Source organism: Sturnira hondurensis, unplaced genomic scaffold, assembly GCF_014824575.4.
Source record: "Sturnira hondurensis isolate 20B ecotype Veracruz unplaced genomic scaffold, ASM1482457v3 Scaffold0013931, whole genome shotgun sequence".
NCBI classification, from domain to species: Eukaryota; Metazoa; Chordata; class Mammalia; order Chiroptera; family Phyllostomidae; genus Sturnira; species Sturnira hondurensis.
The window spans coordinates 1,539,962-1,556,386 of NW_028086562.1; the positions used below are offsets into that span (position 1 = coordinate 1,539,962).

The 16,425-nt window shown below is 46.7% G+C and overlaps 1 protein-coding gene across 1 annotated transcript in view; it reads right to left on the minus strand.

Annotated features, from left to right (window-relative positions):
- The window catches only part of CAMTA1 (calmodulin binding transcription activator 1), a 722,747-nt gene extending 716,078 nt beyond the window's left edge, over positions 1–6,669 (minus strand). The window contains exons 1-2 of the mRNA XM_037062053.1: positions 5,994–6,669; positions 1,762–1,831 (exon numbers count right to left, since the gene is read on the minus strand). Coding sequence (XP_036917948.1) covers positions 1,762–1,831; positions 5,994–6,149 — 226 coding nt within the window. The 5' untranslated portion in view covers positions 6,150–6,669. The remainder of the gene's footprint in view (positions 1–1,761; positions 1,832–5,993) is intronic.
- Positions 6,670–16,425: the final 9,756 nt, after the last annotated feature.

A 16,425-nucleotide genomic window follows, 5' to 3' on the forward strand; every position in this document is an offset into this window, starting at 1 on the left:
TCTAAAAATTGAGATTCACATTGCCAAATCCTTCATTTAAATCCAGAGAAATATGTTTGCCCTTTTCCTTGCAACACACTGTTGACTTCTGCAAAGTGAATTGTTACTGTATCAACTCTAACCTGGAAATGATGCACCATTTTCTTTTAAGTCATAATTAATAAAAATTAAATAACTTTGGTTCTGTGAATAATTACAAACACTGTTATTCAGTCAAGTTGATTACGGTAAATGTCTCAACCAAACTGCTCAAAAGAAGTCAGTATAACAGTGTATCAAATTGCTGGATCTTATTGGGAATGTATTTGATCAACAACTTGGAGTGGTAAAATTAAAAGGAAGCTCTACAATTTTCTGTTTAGCTCTAATTATTATGTGCTTCGATTTAATTAGTAGGATAGGAACTGATTCAGGAAAACATCACCACACACTGTTCTCCTCAAGTCAGCACAGCGCTCACAGCAGCTAACACTGCACTGCTAATGTGAGACCTTCAACTCACTACTCATCCAAAACAAATATCAATTAAGCACCAGCAATGTGCCAGCATTGGTATGATTTCTCTTTATTCTTTTCCAAAGAGATTCTCCAAAATGAGTTAAACTCAGTTATAAGTATCCAAAAGATATTTACAATTAAAAAGACAAAAAAAATGCCCTGGCTGGTGTAGCTCAGTGGATTGAGCACAGGCTGCGAACCAAAGGGTCACCAGTTCGATTCCCACTCAGGGCACATGCCTTGGTTGCAGGCCAGGTCCCAGTAGGGGGTGCTCAGGAGGCTACCACACACTGATGTTTCTCTTCCTCTCTTTCTTTTTCCCTTCCCTTCTCTCTAAAAATAAATAAATAAAACCTTGTTAAAAAATAAAATAAGTTTTTAATAGAAAAACATAACTACTTTTGCTGTTTAACAACCCCTTTCCTCTTAAGAGTGTGTCATCATCAAATCTTACCCTTTCTGTGTTTTAGGTGGCCCAAATTTACTCTTTTTTCCTGTCAATCGTATTATCAAATCTATGGCCCAGGTTTAGGTCAACTCATAACCCAGGTTCAATAAACTTCTATTTATCTGCATTTACAGTTCTGGTCTGGAAATAGGTGGGTGAGGGCAGCTGGGGGGCAGCACAGGAGCCTTGTGATCAAGAACTCCCACTTGGACTCGGGGCCTCTCCTGCTTTGTTCCGTCCCGTGTCCCTCAGAGCCGCCTGGGGTCGGGTAAAGAAACTCCCGAGGGCACAAACACCTGTGGGACTCTGTGTCAGGCACCCAGAAAGGAGTCTGCATGGCGCGCTCTCATTTAATCCTCACAAGATCCCATCAGGGCGTAACGACCCCCATTTTATGGATGAAGAGCTGGAGGGTCAGATTAACTTGCCCAAAATGGACAGCTAGTAAATGATTCAAATGAGATTCACACGTGCCCTGTGGCTTTTCCCATAAGACTCCTAGCTAAGTCATCTGGAATTTGACACCAGAATTATAGAATCGTTGTTTTGGAATCTAACATTTGCAGAGCGCTCTGAATTCCCCATGTGGTTAAACCTTTGCCGTTTTAATCCTCACAGAAAGGTTATGAGGGGAGTATTACTCTGCTACCCTCAGAAGGATTAAGTAACTCATCTAAGATCACACAGCAAGTTAAAGGCAGAACCCAGGTCTTCTAAAATCCTGGTCACAGGCCACTCCCTGCACTACAATGACGGAAACACTCTCACTGCCAAGCCCACCCCTTCCTGTAAGTCAAAAGCTTTTCAAATCCTACCTTCTAGAGGTGGCACGGTGTTGAGAACACAGTAGGTGCTAGTTCCGCAGAATACACTTTGGGAAACGCTCTAAGGAAACAGAAAATAAAATGTAAAACTAATCTTTGAAAAAGATATACACTGGCTCTTCTGTGGTCTTCCTGCCAAAGACGTACAACCTGGATCAAACCCCAAAGGAGAACAGTCTACAAAGTGACCGGCCTGTGCTCTTGCAGAGTGTCAAGGTCGTGTGAATCAAAGACTGAGAGGATGCTGTGCGTGAAAGGGGAGGGGAGAGACAGTGGAGCTCGGCCCAGGGTTCTGGCTGGAGCTCGCTGCACAGATGTCATCACTGGGCCGGCCGCACGGCGGAGCGGCATCTGGGGGTGAGATGGCGGAAGCGTCTCGGTGCGAGCTTCCTGATTCTGACTGCTGCTTTGTGGTCATGGAGAAGAATGTTCTGGTTTGTAGGAAATACAAAAATTCTGCGGTGGGGGAGGGGGGGTGAAACATATCGGCAACGTATTCTCACATAGTTTGAGGAGAAAAAAGTTCTTTGCACCACACGGTTTTTCTGTAGGTCTGAGTGCTGCAAAACTTAAAAACTATGTGTGTGAAAAAAGATACATGCTGGGAACACGTATGGTGTGTAAAAAGATTAACAGGGAGCACACGTGTGTAGACAGTACATTGTTACTAAGAAGAACCAACGCCATATTCATTTTGTAGCTCGGCCCACACTGAGCGACATTATTAACCGTCTCCCAACAGTAACCCCAACTTGTTCAACATATTTCTTCCCATGATGATGAACATGAAATGATGAAAGTACATTATGACCCACCTCACTCAAAAGGCCCAGCTGACCCCAAACGCCCTACCGAGTGCCAGCCAACGCACCACACGGCGGGTGCAGGGGGGCAGGAAGCAGCTGAAGGGCAGGCGTCTGCTCTCGAGCTGCTTCGTGTACATAAAATCAGTTTTCATACAAAAACCTACAAAATGGTAACTTTAAAAAAAGGAAGTTTTCTGTGAGTCTTGCCAGCCAATTATTTTTGGTCCTAAGAATATCCTTTTCTTTTGGTTACAGTATTAAATAAATGTTTAGATCACTCATCCTGCATTATAAACCACATATTTATTATATATTAGAAATCCAAGAACTGTTTAGAAAGTTTGACAACCACCCCAACATTTTATCTTTACAATATCGATAGCTCACTTCTTTCACTTACTAGCCGTCCTTGAGAAAGTAATTTAACCTCTCTACTCCCTCATCTCCTAACTCCCAGGGCGGCTGGGAGGACCCGAACGGGATAAAGCATACGACAATGCTTTAAATCCCAAAGTACTGCATCAATGTAAAATGTTACCACGGTCAGTAAGAATAATCTTCAACAATGGTACCATTTTCTAAAAACAAACTAAAGATGGCCAGCTTTTTTTGTGCCAAAAAGAGACCTGAAATCTAATGTTGGCCTCCCTGAATTTTTAACTTTCCTCCTTACATCCATGATCAAATGCTTCACCATAAATAAGTCTTTCTCCACAATGTGACTCCTAGCTACCAGGATAAGTATCCTAATTACTTATTTTCTGTTTCTGGAAAGTTCTTGTTCTAAGACTTTTACTGGCCTTCCATTTAACTTAATCAATAATGGTAACAACTGATTGGCAACCTGGGGCAGCACCTGTGGCAAACTGCGAACTACGGACAAACCTCAGAATCGATGCACCCTTTGGGAAGTTCAACATATTTCTTCCTGTGATTATGAGCGTGAAATGATGAAAGCACGTTATGAAAACTGGTCCATGTGAAGTCAGCAGTACTGACTTCACGTAACATGTGCAAGAGCCGCCAGCAACTGCTTTCTAACCACATTAATGTAACATCTCATTTTAATGTGGCTTCTGAATTGAAACTTGAAATTTTACAATGTTAAAAAGAATGTCTTACATTCAAAGCTTAACATTTTCTAGTTTCCTATCACCAAAAAAAAGGTAGCATAACTTTACCACTTACCAAGACATCTTAATGGCATTAACACCCAACTTTTACAGATCACTAACGTGCAGCAGTACACACTAATTAACAGCTTTGGGGGAAAACAAGGACTGTTAGAGCAGACTTCAAAGTCTGATGATAGGTAAATCAATGGTAAAATATACCAAATAACAAATCAGAAGGATTAAACACCCAAAACAACATGTAACAGAAATATCACAACCAACCAACCACCCACGATCTCGCCACAGCACTGACATAATAGTCTTAATGGTTTAATTTAATGAGAATGGAAACTCAGACAAGTTGGGAGTGAAATCAAATGTCATTTTATCCCCCCCCCAAAAAAAACAGGCTCTCAAAACAGGTAAGCCAAAAACCACAAGGCAACACACATAAGAAATGGCTACCTTGTGTCAAATGCCCAGGAGCCGGACTCTGAGAAAGGTCCTTCCTCTGGACTCCTTGAGGCCTGTTTCCCAGAGGAAGAGGAGGCCGCCCTGGAGCCAAGGGTCTGGAGAGCTGGGGTCCCGCATCCCAGCTACACTGGCCCAGCCGAGGAGTCTGGGCAAACAGCTGACCTCTCTGCCCAGGGAACCACACGGACAGGAAAAGCACAGGATCAGTGTCGGGGAGGGCTGGTTCAAGCCTTCCCAGGCCTCCCTGGCTGCCTCTGACCTCAACTCCAACCTCTGGCCCCTCGGGCGCCTTCCTCCCACTGTCCACAGTCAGTGCTGTCTGAGTACCCTCTCAGAAGACACATGCCTCCCTATTATAACCCCTCCCGCCTTCACCCTGTTCTGTAAACAGCAACAAGTACCTACCTACCACGTGCCAGACACTGTCCTAGGAGCTGGGACCCAGCAGTCAGCAAGACAGACAAAAGGCCTTCCTACCTTTGTGGGGCTCATGCCGGGGAGGGGGAGGGAGTAGGGAGACAAAGGCTGTGAAGGAAAGAAAAGGGGGTGGTGTGCACAGATGAAACACCAGGTAGGGGCAACCCTGTCTCTGAACGTACATCCGTGTTGGGGGAGGGGCTGCATGCCTGGAGCACTGAGACCTCAAGCAGTGCGTGCGGTTCCACCTTCAGTGCGCATGCGCGTCACCTGAGGCTCTAGGTAAGAGGCGAGTCCTGACTCACAGGTCTCAGTGGGGCCTGCACTGTGCCCCATGCATGATGTGGGGTCAGGCCTTGAGTGTCAGGAGCTGGATGATCTTGAAGATCAGGAACATGACCTAAAAAAGACCCTGCTGGGCCCTTCTTCTGCTTCTTTAACTTTCTAAACAAACTTTATCTTATAAAATAAACATACAAAAAGATGCTTTCAGTCCTATCACTCCCTGACTGCACAATTCCATGAATCCCTAATAGACAAAGTGAGTACTTCTGTCTGTTAACACACACTGTAACATAAAACTACACCAGAACATCCAAGCAAGATAATTAAAAGAAACTATAGGGATGGTTAGTTATTACAGTGTCCAGCAGCTCTGGAAGTGGTCAAGAGGGGAAAACAGACCCCCTATAAAACAGACCCCCTGCGTCCCGAAAGTGCACTGCCAAGTCAGAAGTGACGCCAAAACAAGGGACGGAGAAGCGCTGCACGACTCATCACAGGCGCCAGTGAGGGTGGCGGCGGCGGCACGGAGCTCCGGAAGCTGCTGGTGCGCCAGGCCCAGAGTCTTTGGAGACACAGACTGTTTTATCCACTTCCGTCTCCCTTCAGGGGGCTGCACGTAGCCACATTCCTTAGGCACGTATATAGTCTTTGGGTGTTGGAATAAATGGAACAAAATGCTATGGAATAAGAAGTGATTACAGGCTTTTGAACACAGAAGTAGCATGATGAAAACTGTATTTACAGTGCTTTGAAATAAGGACTGAGAACATTTAAGTCTCCACAGAGTCCTTTTAAAGCTCGCTGAGGACGCACAGGGCTTATTAAATCAAAGACGGAGAGAGGCCACACTGAACGCAGTAAACCACTTGTATTAATTAGAAGTGATGTGTTGAAAACAACTTCTTCATAAACCTTACCACGACGTATACTGATTCTTAAAATTCACTGGTCAGTACACATTTATTACATGATACACACACAACCAAACTTGAGCAGAGTCCGAAACCCTGAGCCCCTCCACGGCACCTGCCAGTCTCGCGGAGCATTCCAGGAGTCATGCCTGGATCAGGGAGGGAGGCTGACTCGGAACAAACTATCTCATGGCTCAAATACCATCCATATCTACTCCTTGCTTGTGCAGAGCCCCACACAGGTGTGCCAGTCCGTCAGCGAGCCCTCCTCTGGACAGCAGCTCGGGGGCGGGTGCTCCCTCTGTCCCGCAGCAGGAGCCCTCCTGGGTCACCAGGACCTCTGCACTGGCCAGCAGGAAGGGGAAGGGCATGGACAGCTGCACGCCTGGAGGGTTTTACAGGCCAGGCCCGGAAGTGGCCCACTTCTCGGCTCCCGGCTCCACTGGTTCAAATGTGGCCACAGAGCCACACCTAACTGCAAGGGAGGCTGGGAAACGCAGTCTGGCTCCGTGCCCAGGGAGAGAAGATGGAGTTCACAATCAGCTGGCAGTCTCTGCCACAGTGCCATTTGTCATTGGGGTTTTTTTTAAATTACAGAAGAGTCTTTCCTTTCAGAAATGTCTTCTGTTAACCTACAACTCCACCTTTAATTCCTAAAGCCATTCAGCACCTAAAACCAATCTAATAGTTTTTCTTCTCCGATAAAAGTATTTTTCTAACATAGTCAAAAGAAGACTATAACAAGGGCATCCTTAAAGAGATGTCTGACTTTCTGTTCTGGTATCTCAGGTACTTAATGGCTAGCTAATAATAGAAACTCGAGTATTTTTTAAATTCACAACATTCCCAGAAGTGCATGGAAAGAAAAAAGACTGGCCCATTGTTTGCCTTGGTGATGATGGTGAGATTCGCTGAAGGCCATCAGCCAACTTAAGAATCCCTTGCCCTCACTGAAAGCTGCCCTGAGTCACCTGGCACCCATCCTCTGGTCCCTAAACAATTGAACAGTAAGACAAAAGCTAACTTAGACCCACTAAAAACTGAGTACGTAAAAATACTCACCAGTGCTCACAGATACCAACAAAACGCACTCATCATCTTTGTGGCAAGAATACAGGCCTGCCGGAAGAGAAAGGGCCCAGGCTCTGCCCCAGGCCACGCCCTGGAGACCCTCCACAGAATGGGGCTAAGAACCTCTGAGCTGGGAAGACCAGCACGCACTCCTGAACAGAAGTAACTATCGTTTTTTCTGAACCACAGAAGGTTAGTGGGGGGAAAATATGTGATACGGCACTAAAATATTTCCTGCTCACATATTACCTCTTTTCAAGATGTTTAAAATATACCGTAAGTGCTACTATAAAAACCCTTGCAACATTCCTACGGGATAAAGACAAAATTAAAGCGTCCGCCCAAGTTAAAAGGGAAAAGTCCAAGAGGTGGCTGACTTCACACTATGAAGGCCAGCTAGTAAAAAAGGCAAGGAGTAACCTCCAAGGTATTTAGGGCACAAACCATTTTAGGCTCTCAAATTGAGTTCAACACCTAGAATTGAGTTCAAAAGCAAACAAGCAGCTAAAACAGACCACAAAACTGCTGAAGTTCCAAGGGGCTTACAGAGGAATTAATGCTACAATATTTCAAGCCTGATTTATGACCTGAGAAATCATATTAATTGATTCACTATTACCAGATTCATGTAAAGCATACTTAAAGTGATTTCAGAATGAAAAAAATAATTCTTTCTAGATATGAATCACAGTATCATCAGGACTTTCATAAATTTAATTTGGCTACAAAACCAGAATACTCAATATTCTGAAAATAATCAAAGAGCACTTATTAAATGTCTACATTTGTACAAATACATTCCAGTAGAGCATATTCAGAAAAAAGCCACAAAGAACTTAAAATGTCATTGTTTTAGTAGCCCTTTTCGTTACTAGTACCAATGATAATAATACTTTTAATTCCTCAAAGACAGAGCATGCGAAACACCAACAAAACCAACCCTACAAAGAGGCACTCCACCTGGTGTTATGTATTGCAACAAGCATTTGCCCACAGAAACTCCTGCTGTGGTCCCACGGGGAGCAGAGCAGACTTCATGCAAACCCTAGAAAAGGAGACATTAAGACACGTGGGGACATACTCTACTCTTGCCAAGGGCACGGCCAGTAAGGAGCAGGCCCCCCCAAACCCCTGTGCCGCTACCACAAGAACACAGGCCCTCTCCAGGCACCCATGCTTCCTGGAGGCAACAACGGACACAGAAGTCCAGGCAGGAAAAGTACCCCACTGCTCTGCCAGAGAAGCCCAGCACCAGGAAGACACTGAGGAACCTCAAACACTATCTAGTGATCTGAGCTGGACTCCTGTCCTGAAGGCAGGCAAGCACGGACCTCCTGCATGTGCCCAGGTGTCGAGCTGGGGGAAAAATTTCCCTTGCTCGTCTAACACTTTTTGGTCCACAAGCCAAAGACTGACTACCCGTCACCTACCACACTACTTGCTAGTGCCCCAAAAAGCTAAAAGCTCATCAAAGCTAAAGGAGAGCACGCACTGATTCTCACAATAGAGCCATGAGGCAGGCACAGGGAGAGTGGCAGCCACGCTCCCCAGGTGGAGCTCCACAGGAACCGCACCTAATCCACGCGCGGCCAGCCCAGCAAAGGGGCCAAGATGCGCTCTGAGGCCAAGGAGGTCTTTACAAAGTCCACTCACAAAAGCTCACGCACGTCACTGTGAGAGGGCTCATTCCTGGCTTGATTACTACTGAACAGCTCACAGTACTCATCAGCTTACTTATCAGGTTGCCAAGCCAGAGAAGATCAGAAGCCACAAATCAGAGAGAAAAGAATAGCTAGAAAGTGACAGGGAAAAGCAAAGGAGTGACAAGGAATAGCAAGGACAGATTTTAAAAAGAAAAAAGAAACAAACAGTAAAAACTGGATAAAAAAGTACTTGAAAGGCACAGCAGTTTGGGGTCACTTATCATGAAAGCAAACACTCTACTCAAAAGACCCTGAAAATACCACAGTATTGGATAAGGGCCAGTTCACTAACTCAGTACAACACAGTGAACCCAAGTTAACGAGGGACATGGACAGCAATGTCCGCACCTTCTACCGAACGTGAGCAAAGGAGCACAGTTAACACCATTTGCCTGCATATCACTTTACTTCCTGTAGGATACTTCCACATGAATTACCTTACTTGACCCTTGACACCCTCCTAAGGCATGCAGTAAGGACACCTGCACCAGCCAGGAATGTGCTGGTAAATCATTCGGCTTCAGCAAGGCAGAGAGCTTAGCAGTGGCAGTTACTACAGCCTGCTAACTCATCTCGCAGGGGAGGCGCCTGTCCCCCTCGTTGGTGTGGAGAAGGTGACCAACACCAACGGGGCTGTATCTGAACCTCCCCTGCAACTCCACCCCCCAAATTTCCCTCTCTAAAAGTTCCCATCATGCCATCTGCAGCCCCTGGGGCCTCTTTCAGAAGAACTGTTCCAGTGCCTTCTAGTGCCACCATCCCTCCTTACTCGTGGACAAGCTTCGCGGTAGGCCACCTGTGACCACCGGCTCTGAGTCAGCACACAGCTTTGCATGACGCCCTCCCCTTAAGAGCACACCAGAGCCAGTGACTTGCTCCTAACAACAGAACGTGGCACAGGTGAGGAGACCTCGCTTCCGTGATCAGGTGACACTGATGACTTCTGCCTTGCTGGCAGACTTCCTTGCAAGCTCTGATGAGGCAAGCTGCCACGATGGAGGAGCCCACGTGGCAAGAAAGTGAGGGTGGCCAACAGCCCACGAGACGGAACCCTTCACTCTATGGGAGCTTGGCCAGGGATCCCTCCCCAGTCGAGCTTTCAAGTGAAACGAGGCCCAACCACCGCCTGCAGCAGCAGACCTGGCAGAGCCCTGTCTGGACCCCTGACCCACGGCACCAGATGACAAACGCGTCCTGTTCTAAGTCACTAAGTTTGGGGTGATTTGTTACCGCAGCGATAGGTAACTAACACACCTACAGTCCATCAGGTCCCAGGGGTTTCTTTTCTCAACTCGGACTTGATCAGTCATTTCACTATCATTTTTACTAGCACTCTGTATTTACCACAAAATCCTTGAAAGAATCATCCACCTTCTCGCTACCTCTTTCTCTCCACTCACTATCAAACTGACAAAATCATCACCTTTCCCGTGGTCTTCATTTCATTCAAGCTCTGCAGCATCGCAGCTAACAAACGCCGCACAACCCTCTGCACTTTGCACCGCTGACTTTACGTCTGGTTCTGCTACTTTGCTGACCACTCTTCCCGGGTTCCCACTGCCGCTCACCCCGCTGGTGGCATTTAAGTGGGAGCAGGGCCTCAGACTGAGAGAAAGCACGGCGCCCCGCACAACCAGAGTCTGAGAGAACTGGGCTCGGCTGCAGAGAGGGGTGGGAGCTGCAGCGGTGGCCCCTCCGCAGAGAACTGACCTTTCCCCAGCCAACGCCACTCACCCACACACATGCACCTGAATCCGGCCACTCCCCGTGCCGTCCTGGCTGCACGCCTTTCCTCTGCCCGGGTGGAATGTCTTCTCCAAGCTGCCAGTGACGCCAGGTCAAATTCCATCTCCCTCAAGGAGGCTTCCCGGCTCCTCCCAGAGCTTCATTACGGCGCGCACGTGAGCAGCCGGGAACCCGTCACATCCACACGTGCTCCCCGCATGTGGGAGGGAGGCTTCTAGAGAATGTAGGAACTGAAGTGAATCCTAATCTCAAAGAGTAGGGGAAACGTTCGGGAACATACTCAATTCACCAAACTGCATTCCCAAGAAACCAACCATGGAAAAATCACAAAAAAATAATGATTTTTAAATCATACTAATACAATCAATCAAAAAACTAGATTTCTGTATGTTTTCATATATATATGTTTTATTTATCTCTAAACAAAAACAGGTACACAATACCTTTAATAAGATTAAAGAACAATAAGTAAATAAGCTCAGAAAGACTGAGTTACTTGCTTAAAGTCACAAGGCACTTAAGGGGCAGAATGAAGATCAGAGTCAAATCTTGAGATCCTCTTTCTCAAAAAGAATAAACAGCCAGAACAGCATCAAAGTCTCCCCACGCATCTCACTAACCAGCTCATCCAATTAACTGGAATTTCTCTCCCTCATTTTTCCCACAATTAATTCCCATTTTCCTTCATAGCTTAATTCAAGAATCCTCCACCAGCCTCTCAGATCAGTCAAATCCCTTTATGATACACTGCCCTTCCCTTCACAGTACTTTCGCCTTCCTAGCACTGTGAAAGTTGTAATTTCACACGGCACCTGGATTAATGTCAGTTTCCCCATTAGCTCCACGAGGACAGGGACCACGTCCTTCTCTGCACCTGGGCTTCATTATTATTTGTTGAGTAAATGAACTGACTTGAGAGCATGGTAATAACTGATACTCACGTGGCCCCCACAGGACTATGAGATCTTAAAATACCTGACACCTCCAATAATAATAATAACAATTGTATCAATTTTAATGTCAGTTTTGTTGTAACACATTCTAAGTCTTTGATAATTAAATGTTCATATAAAATATCTGTTAATTCTCTATTAATCAGAACAAGTATTAACCAGAATACCATATTTTTTGTAAGCATTCAAGACATCAGCAAACTTTCACATCAAAAGAACACATTACCAAAAGAAGCCAACCTACAGGCTCTATGAATTAGCTCTTTGCTCTCTTGCAGCACAAAAAGTCCAATTCCAGCCTATCAGTGAATGATATCAGCCTATCATTACAGTGTCTCACCACAGCAGCCTACAGTAGCACTACACAAAGACAACGATTTTTTTTTTAAGGCAGGAAGCTTGGGTGCTTCAGTCAGCTAGCAGTTCCCAAGCAAATAGCGGATCCATAGAGAAGCTTTAGAGTCTTGAAACTGACACACAAAATGTAATCCCTATCAATATCAAAACTGTCCGTTTTGTAGAAACTGACAAGCTGATCCTAATATTCACGTGGAAATTCGAGAGACTTACAACAGTTAAAACAGTCTTAAAAAAAAGAAGAGTTGGAGGAATGACACCTCCCGATTTCAAAACTCACTACAACACTACAATGACCAAGACAGTGTGGCACTGCCACAAGGACCGCTGCGCAGCTCAACAGATTAGAACTGGGACTCCACACGTCTACGTCCAACCGATGACTAAGGTGCCGAGGTACTCCAACAGGCAAAACGGTCTTTTCTACAAATGGTGCCGGGACAACCAGATAGCCACATGCAAAAAAGAATGATGTTGAAAGCCTGCCTACCTCAAAACATACACAAAAATTAACTCAAAATGAACCAGAGACCTAGACACAAAAGCTAAAACTGTAAAAATTGTTTTTTAAAAAAAAATGACTGTAAATCCAAGATCAGACAAGACGGGGTGGGTTAAGTGGAGTGTGGCCACAGACAACCGTTTCTCAATGGTGACACCAAAAACATAAGCAACAAAAGAAAACACAAATAAACTGAACTTGACTGAAATTGAAAACTTCTGTGCTTCAAAAGACATTATCAAGAAAGTGAAAAGACAGCCCCCGGCATGGGAGAAAATATTTGCAAATCATCTACCTGGTGAGGCATTTCTGTCCAGAACGCAGAAAGAACGCCCATGACGAGCAGGCACCCCGGACACTGGTTTGGCAGCTCCTCCACCAAACCCTGAGATACCCTACGACCCAGCAATTCCAACACCAGGTACACACCAGGAGAACTGGAAACGTGTGTTCACACAAAACCAGGGACACGATGTTCACGGCAGCATTATTAATGATAGCCAGAAAGTGAAAACAATTCAAATGCCCATCAACTGATGAATAGATAAATAAAATGTGTGTCTATACAGTAGAGTCTTATTTCACTATAAAAAGAATGAAGTTCTGATAGATGCTACAGCATGGATCAACCTTGAAAACATTATGCTAAAGGAAAGAAGCCAGTCACAAAAGGCCACATATTGTAAGAGTACATTTACATAAAATTTCCAGACCAGGCAAATCTATAAAGACGGAAGAGGTGACTGATTGCCTAGAGATTGGACGCGGGGAGAATGGCTACCAGCAGGTAGAGGTTTCTTGGTTTCTTTCTGGAGTGAAGACGTTCTGGAATTCGATAGTGAGCAGAGCTGTGCAACTGTGTGAATGTGTTAGATGCCACTGAGTTATATATTTTAAAAGAATGAATTTTATGGTATGTGAATAATATGTCAATAAAGTCGTTATTAAAAAAGGCATCAAATCCCTTAAGTACTAAAAACTTCTTTGATGGCTATGGTTTGTTTGTTTTTTATCCTCACCCAAGGACATTTTTTCATTGCTTTTAGAAAGGGGGAGGGGAAGGGAGGGAAGCCAAAACACTGACTGGGAACCAACCAACCCACAGCCCCTTCAGTGGACGGACGACACTCCAACCAACGGGGCCACACAGGCCAGGGCGGATAGCTGTGGCAGTGGTGGTGTTTTTTAACATTACATGCCTCCCTCTTTTGGTAAGCAGGACACACTAAGTGTTGCTTTTCTGAACACATCCAAGGTCATCACCACGAGACATCAGTGACTAAGCAGCTGTGCATTCAGAAGACTCAGTGGTGGACAGGTTGTCGGCCTCACTCCGTGCCTCCAAGCTGCTGCTCTTTCAGCCCCGACCTGTCTACTGCAGTTGTTTGCTCCGCCCTGAGAACTCGAGGAAAGACGGGGAGAGAGACAGGAAGAGAGGCCGAGGAAAAGTCAGACCAGGTGCGCACCAGCGGCCACACGGGCACGAACAGAGGCGGCTTTCTTCGTTCTCGCCCGTACTCCCTCGTCCAAGGCAACCTCTCTCTTTCTTACTTCAGATGTCCGTCCCCAGCCTTTCAGGTTTAGTAGGCTACAACCGGGAACAGTGAGGAAGCCCACCAAGTGCCCAATCTGTGGGAAACCTCAGGTGACACTGACATCCCCCAAAGGGCCCGAGAACCTGCCCAGGACAGAGCACCACAGACCAGTGTGCCCCCGTCCCAATGCGCCCTGACTGCTTCACCACCACTCAGAACAGAAGCCTGGGGACAGTGACGTGCTGGCTGACGACCCCTGGCCTCGTGCGGCAGCTACAGTGGATGGGTTCTGCAGCAAGTTTACCCACCACAGCAACTGAACGTAAGAAATCCAGTTGGGAGTTAATATTCTTCCTTTTGCATGTTTGATGGAACCGGTCTGAGGGCCCAGGACCCCCACTGTAGTCTCCTGCTCACATAATCTTTCGCCCTCCACCCCTGAAACGATCAGCAGGCAAGCAGACCCTCACCAGCTCTCCCAGCGTCGACTGGAACAGGGTGAAGAGCAGGCCCACGGAAACAACGCCAAGCAACTGGCCGAAGGTCCATCGTGAGTGTTTTAAACTCGAGCCCTGGAGACTAGCATCAAAGGAGAGGGGGCGCAGGAATGGAGTCGGACGTGCAGCAGCCACAACTGGGCCACGGCAGGTCGAGGTGCCATGTGATTATGGAGGAGCAAGGACGCTCCACGTTAGGTGGGGACACCTGGTCTGTGAGGAGAACTGAGGGATGGCGGAGATGGGGCCCTGGTGCCCCAGAAGAGACCCCAGCCCGGTCTGGGGCTCCAGCGGAAGACCCTCCGCCAGCCTCTCCAGGTCCAGCCCCAGACCGTTCATTTCAGTTCTGGTCCTGGGAGGCCGAGACCACGTCTGCTCTTCCTGCACAGAAACCGCCTCCACGGGACCTAACCTGATGGCTTGTGTTCCTTCCATCCAAACTGCCCCACTACCCAGGGCCTGCTGACTGTCCCTGTGTCCGCTGCCTGTGTAAATGCACCTCAGAGCCTGCTCGCCACCGTGTGTGAGACGGACGGCGGGGGAAGGGGACAAGCAACAGGTGGTGGTGGGGAGGAGGATTCTGACACCTTATTTAAGGCACAACTTCCCCCTTGGGGTAATGAAAACACTGCCATGTATTTACTGTCAGGACCTCGCTGCTATTTTTCTCATTCACTTTTTAATGCACTCGGAGTCTGTTTTCTAACTGTGGTAAAACATATGTCACATAAACTTAGCATTTTCACCCTTTTGGGGTACACGGTTTCGTGGCATTCATGTTGTTGTGCACCATCGCCACTAGCCACTGCTTATTTTTAGCAGCACTCTGAAAATCACGACTTTCATTCTTATTAAACAGACGACTGGTATGTTCACTCTTTCACCCTGTGACAAGGACGAAGAGCCCCGCTAGAGGCGAGGCTGTGATGAAGGCGGCGGAGGCCGTCCACAACAACCTGGAGCGGCCCCAGAACAGCCCGACTCCTCAGTCCCTGCAGACACAGCTATGGAGGCTGGAGACTGAAGGTACCTGGAGAGGACAGATAACAGCTGTCAGGGCCCCTCAGCCCAGGCAGAAAGGTTGCCACTATCACCAGATTTGCATCAGAAGACACCCATACAGGCAGCACGGGTCAGATGCAGAATAATCAGATTCAGGAGAGAAAGACTGACGTTCCTCGCCTCCCAGGACGTCTGGAGTAAATCTCTGGGCCTTGAATCTGGTCAAGTAACGTGTGATCAATTTCTGGAGGACCCCCCAGGAAGAAAGATGAGTACTTCAAAATACTGAGTGCCCACTCACCCCCTTCTGCCTGCCATACTTTCCTTTGAAGCTCAACAGCCTCTATCAATAAAATTAAATGAAGAGACCTGCATCAGAAGCATTGTCAAAGCAAATAACTCAGCCAGCACCTTTCATAATGGCAGAGACAGAAAGGATCAGGCAGAGAACCTTGGCAAGAACACCGGGAACATTAACTTGCCCCTCAGTAGCTTTAAATATGAACAAAACATTCAAAAATAAATTATATTCAAAGCCTCTCCAATGCCAGGCTTGCAGCAGCCCAGGGAGCACGGCCAGTGCAGACCCTCTGAGGTCCGTCACCACGGACCCATGGCAACTCCTCCGCTTCTTCGTAGGAAATTAGTTACTGAATTACTAGCCATCAATACGCTTTAATAACAGTTATATTCATCAACTCCAGGGAGAAAAACTCAATACACATAAATAATACAATCTTAAACATAAAAAGTCTGGGGCTAGCAGACACTTTTCCATCTGTAATTGTGTGTTATTTAAGTGCACTTTTCCGAAACTAGGAATGCTCATCCACACCGGAATAAAGAGCTTAAATGTGTCACAGGCAGTAACTAAGCAGAAGGAACAGTCTGTACTGTTCGTCTTTTCCACAACTTTAACAAACTTTTACACTGTTTCAGGTAAACACCCGGGACATGTCATCCCTGAAAAACCAGGCCCTCTGACGGCCGCCAGAAGGAGGCCCTGCGGGGACCATAGTGCAAACCCTCCTCCACAGCTCGAGCCCACACGGTTGTACCTGACCTGAAGCCGGTGCCGCACAAGAAAAAGACAGATAGACTTGTGTGGGACACCAGCAAAGCCAGCTAGGACGTGTGGTTCTGGACAGCCAACTTCACATCTCATAATCCCGAACCGGATGGACAGAGTCTTGGGGTCCGTCGCTAGCGCAACCCTTTACCAACACATGAGTCCCCTCACCTTAATACCCACGGACTCCCTGCTTGGGCACCCGGGTCCGG